The sequence below is a fragment of the Phytophthora cinnamomi genome (genome assembly GCF_018691715.1).
Source record: "Phytophthora cinnamomi strain GKB4 chromosome Unknown Contig23, whole genome shotgun sequence".
NCBI classification, from domain to species: Eukaryota; Oomycota; class Peronosporomycetes; order Peronosporales; family Peronosporaceae; genus Phytophthora; species Phytophthora cinnamomi.
The window spans coordinates 1,221,303-1,229,062 of NW_027150956.1; the positions used below are offsets into that span (position 1 = coordinate 1,221,303).

General features: G+C 56.4%; 1 protein-coding gene across 1 annotated transcript; it reads left to right on the top strand.

The window, feature by feature from the left end:
* Positions 1-837: 837 nt before the first annotated feature.
* Positions 838-3,321, top strand: IUM83_05155 (TKL protein kinase; the record flags this gene model as incomplete). The annotated part of the gene is made up of 4 exons (XM_067929273.1): positions 838-1,082; positions 1,157-1,219; positions 1,297-1,626; positions 1,704-3,321. The coding sequence occupies 4 exons, from the start codon at positions 838-840 to the stop codon at positions 3,319-3,321; spliced, it is 2,256 nt and encodes a 751-aa protein (XP_067794904.1).
* Between the last annotated feature and the right edge of the window lie 4,439 nt (positions 3,322-7,760).

Genomic DNA, 7,760 nt, shown 5'->3' on the forward strand with positions numbered 1-7,760 from the left:
CCTACCAGCGTTGGCTCTCTCGTGCGACAGCTCCCCGCCGCGTTGCCGCCGCCGCAGAGGAGCAAGCCGCACGCGCGCACGCCAGGAGACATACTTGGGGGCGAAGTCGGCAGTGAAAGCTCTGCACGACGGCAGTTCGTTGAGGGACGTGCCGACTGTAAGAGACATCCGCGCGCGCATTGCACGCAGATTGCACACCAACCAGTGTGGCACGGCGCTCGCCAACTGCCGGCGTGGAGCTCCGCCAGCGCAGATGGCGGGGGCAGGCGCATGAGCTCTTGGCGCCAGAGTCACTGACGGCCGTGGCCTGATGCACAGACACGGCTAGCCAAGATAGTCCCTCTGCCCCCCTACCTTGATGCCCTTGATCGGGTTAGCCCGCAGTATACGATAGTCTAGACTCATCTTTGTCGTCGAGCGAATCCACGCGCGCTGAGCAGCTTCAGATACCCTCATAGCAACGGTTACCTGCGGAAATTCATTTTGGTTCTGAATGTATCTCATCAATTTGTAGAGGTAAAAGTGTCGCCCCATCGAGGAGCCGGTTTTCGACCAATCACGCGCCGTCCCAGTGTGCATAGAACGGTCCCGTAGAGGCCGAGCCAGTCCATGTCTGTCTGACTTCCCCTTCCCCACATTCCGCCATATCTCCACCTGCCAGGCAGAGCGTCTCGGCCGGGTCCGTGCATTTGCCGTCGCTGCCTCCGCGTGCCGCTTCCACGGGTCCTCGGAACCCCGCAAGCGTCTCTCTGCGTAGCTGATCCCCCCGCGTATCGAACGCAGTGCCGCACGCGCCCCCGATCCGAACTCGCCGCACTACATCGATCTTTGTGCAGCATGCAGGTGTTGCGCCAGACCCTCGCGGCCTGCGCGCTGCTGCTCTCCGCGCTGGCCGCGCATAGCAATGCCGCCTCGTGCGACACCGCGGGCACTGTGGTGATGACCGTCGGCGCCGACAACACGCAGGCCATCGTCGTGGACGCCGACTGCAGCGAGACGGAGGTGGACGTGAGCAAGAACGCGCTCACGGCCAGCAGCATGGGCATCCAGAAGGTGCTGAGCGCGCCCGATGTCAAGACAATGTACGCGGCCCACAGTAGTTAGTGGAGGGGCTACCTGACTGGTGGACTGACGGGGCTTTTTGTCTGAACTCTAGTGACTTGTCGCTGAACAACATCTCCTCGTTGGCGCTGACGAACCTGACGACGCTCAATAAATTGTGCGTCGAGCGGCTCTGTGTGTGTGGTGGTGAGGGAGGGGAGACTGACTTTTGTGGCTGCTTGCTGCCGCCTGCAGGACGCTGACGTCGAACCTCTTCACGAGCTTCGGCAAGCTGACGATCCCCGACTCGGTCACGAACCTGGACCTGAGCTGGAACGAAATCTCGTCGTTCGACGGCATGAACCTGCCCGACACCATGACGCAGCTCTTCCTGGGCGGCAACCCCATCAAGTCCGTGTCGGGCGTTACCTTCCCGTCCTCGCTCACGCTGCTGTACATCCACAACCTGCAGCTGAGCACACTGGAGGGTGCCACCTTCCCGGACACCGTCCAGTATCTATCCCTTGTGCAGTCGGGACTCTCCAGCTTGAGCGGTGTGAGCTTCCCGGCTAGTCTGCAGTACATGTACGTCCGCCCGCACTGTAGCCTTTGAATCGTTGGAGAAGCGTACTAATCAATGATCCCTCCCTGCCCCCCTGCAGTGACTTCTCGTACAACACGATCACATCCTTGCCTGATGGATTCCCCTCCACCGTGATACAGATCACAGCCACGAACAACCAGGTCGCGGAGCTGTACAAGTACTCATTCCCATCCAGCGTCACGACGCTGAACTTTTCAGGCAACCCCATCGCGTCGATCAAGGGAGTGTCGTTCCCGCTCGCGCTTACGAAGCTGGATCTAGGCACCAACAAGATCACGAACTTTGAAATCTCACGCTCGGACTACTCCACGTTCAAGGATCTGGAAACGTTTAACGCAGTGGTCGCTCAGACTAGCTGCTCCACCTCTGGCGCTGAGCTTGTCGCCGTTTCTGGCTACAGCATTTGCGTCATCTCAGACGAGCTGTTCCAGTCGACCTACGGCAACTCGTCAAGTAAGTCGTCGTCGAGCGCGGAGAGCGCGAGCACTACACCGATTGCCGAGAGCAACAGCAACAGCACCATCCTCATCGTGGTGATTTGCCTGGCTGCTGTTCTGGCCGTGGCTCTCGCTGCGTTCGCTTTCCGGACGTACCGTGTGCGTCAAACGAAGGATATCTCTCAGCGGGACATGGGAGACAACTTCTTCGCCAATGGTACGCTCATGGATACCCAATCACACTCAGGCCAAGGCAACCACCCCAGTAACCCGAGCAACCCCAGCAACCAGCAAAACTCGGGCTCGTACAACACGATCTTCAGCGGTGGTAAAATCACCATGATGGGCGGAACGGCGATTGAGTCGGCCCTCGTCAAGTACCGCGTTCCCGCGAACGAGGTGCAGATCGAGCGGTCAATTGCTAAGGGTGGCTTCGGCATCGTGTTTCTCGCGACATACCAGAGCCGCCCCGTGGTGGTCAAGAAGATCCTGCCGGAGAAGGCTGCTGACGACCGTTGTTTGAGTGCGTTCATCGACGAGATCAAGCTCATCTCGTCCCTCTCTCACGCGAAGATTGTGCGTTTCATTGGTGTGAGCTGGAGCATGCTCTCGGACATGGCTGTGTTGATGGAGTACATGCCCAACGGCGACTTGGACATGCTGCTGAAGCAGCAGCACGAGCGTCAAGAAATGTACCCGAAGGAGTTTGACTGGTACCAGAACTCGTCCGTGCTGCCGGCCAAGGCTGCGATCGCGCTGGACGTGCTGGAGGCCATCGTGTACCTCCACTCGTTCCCGTCCCCGATCATCCACCGTGACCTCAAGTCGAAGAACGTGCTGCTGAGTGCGTCGTACGAGGCGAAGCTGAGCGACTTCGGTGTAAGTCGCGAGTGGCAGGTGGACATGACTATGACTGCGGGCATCGGCACGATGGCTTGGATCGCGCCCGAGGTGCTGCGCGGCGAGCGATACACGGAGATGGCCGACATCTACTCGTTCGGCGTGATCCTGTCGGAACTGGCGACGTGCATCAAGCCGTTCGACGGCGTGACGAACGCGCTGATTGTCCTCAAGGTCACGAGCGAAGAGAAGCCCGACCTGGGATCCAACTGCCCCGAGGACATCCGCGAACTGGCGGACCGCTGCTTAAGCTTCAACCCCAACGACCGTCCAAGTGCCAGCGTTGCACACTACGAGCTGCGTACGCTGCTCAAGCTGCACTCGGCGTTCGAGCTCTAGGAGTAGATGTCCCCGTATCTTATATGAAAATAGTAAGCCAAGACGGAAGCGCGAGAAGTGGCCTGGTGGGAGGGAGCAGGAGAGAAAGCGACGGCGTGGCTCGAGCATACGCACGTTGCACCCACGTTCCTGGGTAGTGTCATTAGTAAATCTGTTAACAAGTGTTTGTTTGATCTCTTTTCCTGTCTGTCGTCTCCACAAAGATTTACAGTAATGGGGTCAGTGCATTGAACGAAGTTGTGTAAGCATATTGGTTGTCCACCTAGAATATTGTTTTGGGGACAACCCTTTTCTGGCACATTTCTAAGGAGGAATTATCTTAAGTGAGTGGAAGTCCACTCACTCGTTTCCTGGACGGGAGTTCTGTTCCTTAACCCATGACCACCATTTGGCGATGTGAAATTTCACACTAGAGCACAGTTTAGGACTTCACGAAGTATTAATAGTCACTGGCTAGCACAACAGTATTCCGTCTTAGCTATGGGCAAAAGCCTGACTTCGGGTCCGTGCCCTTCGTTCTATTATAGATCAGCCGATTTGACCGCAGCACGATCGTTCGGGCTACTTGACGATGCTGAACCCGTGAATACGACGACTCGAAGTCTTCTCTGTACGGTGTTGCTCACACTAAAATAACGAAACATTAGTGAGGGCGAATTTGAATCACAACCGGCTATTCAACAACGACGCGAGGGTTTTGCCAGTTCGTGCGGCTTTCAGCTGATTGTACATGGCAGTAGCTCAGTAAACGCCAAATAAGGGCACCGGTAGCAGTAGTGCCCGTGCCACCAGTTGTAGCCACCTCACACAGCATGCTTTCAACTTCAACTTCCATAGTAAACCTAAGTATAATGTACTTTGATTACCAAAAATACTACGGACCGGAATTGTAGTGGGTCTAACTTGACTCACTACTTTAGCTTACACGTTGCGCAACGTGTATGAGGAAGCGTAAGTGCCGTCCGCGTCCGAGATTGCGGACCGGTACGGGAACTCGGTACCTCCGAATGAGGTACCGCTGTACGTATGCAGCGCCATCAAAGATGACGCTGTGGCTGCCGGGCTGCACTTTGATGCGGAAACGCATCAAAGGCGCGATTATTACATCGGACTCTTTCATGAGCTCCGATGGTTTCAAAGCAAGAAGACATCTTCTCGCAGCAAAGTGCCCGAATGGCAGGCACTTTGTCAAAGTTGGAACGCTTTTGTTGAGAACTTCAACAAGAAGCCGAGTGCTTACCGTGATCGGATTAAGCAAGCGCGTGATCGCTTCGAGACGTACTCGAAGCGTGGAAAGCTGGAGCAACTCCACGTTGCTGCTGAGGAGGCAAATGTGCCGTGCGCTGTGCCCGAGGGCTTTCAGTGCACGAAGTGCTTCCCGGGCGCGGTCCGCTTGAGCGACCGCGACCTGAACGGGTACACGTCGTTCTGTGTGCCCGAGAGTCTCAAAGAGCTCCGTGCTAAGTTCTTAGCACGTGAGGGTTCGGGCGCTAGCGATGGCCGCAGCGCTCGTATTACTTCTGCTGCACCAGCGCGTACTGCTCCTCGTACGCCCTCACCATTTCCGGAACGTCCTCCAGCAAGACGCTCCGCGGTTCCCATGTATCTTGATGGGGAGGAAATCCTCTCCAACGAATACGAAAACGAGCCCCTTGAGGGTTCGTTTTCGGGATACTATGGTCAACAATCCGCTCAACAATCCAGCGGGTTGAGCCGCGGGCGTCACGGATAGGTGGTGGTGGGGGTGGGAACACGCCCCGGGTATGATCAGCCACGGGCTGATTAGTATGCGCCTCTCCACGACCGGGTGACCGCCGTGGAGCGTCTGCAGGGCGCTGAGTTCGCCGCCCTGAAACAGGAGCTGGCGAACCAGAAGGCCCAAGTCGCGGCGGTCTCGCAGACCGCCTCGAACAGCCAGGTCGAGCTGGGGACCCAGATGAAGGGGTTGCCCAGCGCGTCCGCGCGCTGGAGGAGAGGCTGCTCGTCGCCGAGGCCAAGTCCTCCGCTTCTGCCTCGGCTCTTGCCGAGGCTTCGGGTCAGCCGAGCTAGATGGCTCGTGCCGCAGGTATGGCTTTTGCCGTCCGACGTAAAAGGTCGGATGGAGGCGCATGCTAGACGGTATGTCTAGCGTGTAAGCGTTGCCGTGCCGTGCCAACACAGTGAACGGCCCGATGAAGCGCGGAGCAAGCTTGCTTGCTCCGAAGTCCGAAACTGCATGTTTAGGCAGGTTTTGCGTAGCTAACAAAACCAATGAACTAACTTTGAATTCATTTGTGTTTCCTCTGCCACATTGTCTGCGTTCAGCTTCTGTTGGTCAACAGAAGCTGCTATTGCATCTTGGACAAACCGAATTACGGCTTGTCTTTTGGTGATGAAGTTGATTGCATCCGAGCTGAAGTCATTCAGCTCGCTCTCCGCTAGAGGCCCGGTCTCTGCGTGGTTCTTCGCGGTGTCTGCGCCCTGCGCAGACCCGTGGTCTTTGTCCTTGTTGTTGGGGGAGTCTACGCCCTGCGCAGACTCATGTGGTTTGTTCATTGTTGCAGCTGACACTGTGCAAGTGTCAGCGGTTTTCTGCGGCTGCTGTATTGCAGTCGTAGATCCTCCCCCACTTAAAGTGAGAGCCATCACTCCGAGTAAACTCGGTAGACGTGGATGCCGCATGGCATTCACGTAGAACGGTGTATGCCCGGTCGAGGCATGCACCGAGTTGTTGATGGCAAACTCTGCCATCGATAAGCACCCGCTCCAATATTGGAACGAGTGAGCGTAGCTCTTCAACATATCGACGAGAACGCGATTCACGCGCTCGGTTTGGCCGTCCGTCTACGGATGATCTGCAGTCGACATTGAAAGTTGGTTCCCAAGAAGTGTAAACACTTCTTGCCACAGGTGCGCTGTGAAGCGCGGTCTCTGTCCGACACGATGTTGGTCTGCATGCCATGGTGTTTGAACACCAGGTCGACGAACAGACGGGCCGAGTGTTTCGCGGTCACCTCTGCTGGCACCGCAGCAAGATGTACCATCTTGCTGAAACGGTCTACAAAGACCACAACACCGGTGTTCCCTCCGCTATCCGGGGGAAGACCAAAGATGAAGTCCAAAGACATGGACTTCCAACACTCCGACGGAGTCGGTAGTGATTGCAGTGGAGCCTGCGCGAATGGCGCAGGCTTTACGCGTTGGCATACCTCGCAAGCACGGATGTACTTGCGCACCCACTTATACTGGTGGTGCCAGTAGAAGTCGCGCGTGAGAAGGACGTATGTCTTCTCACGTCCGAGATGTCCCGCAGTCGGGCATCATGATATTCGTACACGATCCCGAGTCGCAGGTCATGGTCATTCGGCACGACAACGCGATCCGCGTTGTCGTCGACTGCATTGTAAAGCAGTAATCCGTCGTGCACACGAAAGCGGTGTGCACGCGCTCGAAGGTGCTTGGGCAGCTTCTGACGGGACTTGCCAGAAGGCGCTGTGCCATAGCCCAGCAAGAGCTTCGCGTCCGCGTCGTACTCGTACGCGGCCTTCACATCATCCAACAGAGATGATGTGGGTTTGCTCGATCGCATGGCGTCAATGGCATTGACGTCAACAGCTTCTGCATAGTCCGGCCGACGTGATAACGCGTCGGCCACTACATTCAATCTTCCGGGTTTGTATTCGACCCGGAAGTTATACTCCGCAAAGAATGAGAGCCATCTCGCCATTCTTTGTGAAATGTGTGGCGACTTCACTGCGGTACGCAGTGAAGCATGGTCGGTGTAGACCACAAATGGTCTACTTCCAAGCAAATACACTCGGAACTTTGCGAGTGCGTATTTCATGGCAAGGAGTTCCTTGTCATGCACCGGATAGTTGCGCTCAGCTGGCTTCAGCTGACGCGATTGGTAGTAGACGACACGATCACGGCTCTCGTGATTGTGCTGCATCAATGCGCATCCGATTGCAAAGTCGGATGCGTCACATACGACGTGAAATGGACGATCTTGGTCAGCTACTACCAAGATCGGTGCCTCAGTCAAGCCCTGCTTGACTGCATCGAATGCCTTTTGGCAATCGGTTGTCCAATTCCACACAGCTTCCTTCTTGAGAAGCTGTGACAGCGGGCGGATCTTGCCCGCATAGTCCTCCACGTACTTGCCCAAGTACGTGGCCAATCCAAGGAACTGCCTCAGTTCCTTGACACTTGAAGGCGTTGGCCATTCATTGATCACTCTGACCTTTTCCGGGTCAGGGCGAACACCATTCTTCCCTACGAGACACCCGAGGACGGGTATCTCGCTCGCCCCGAAGATACACTTCTTCAGGTTCGCGTAGAGCTTACGCTTTCGCATAAGCTCAAATAGCTTCCGGAGATGCACCCTGTGCATCTCTACGTCGGTCTTCCCGTCCACAGCCCGACTGTGGATGAACACATCATCGAAGTAGCTCGGCGCGAAG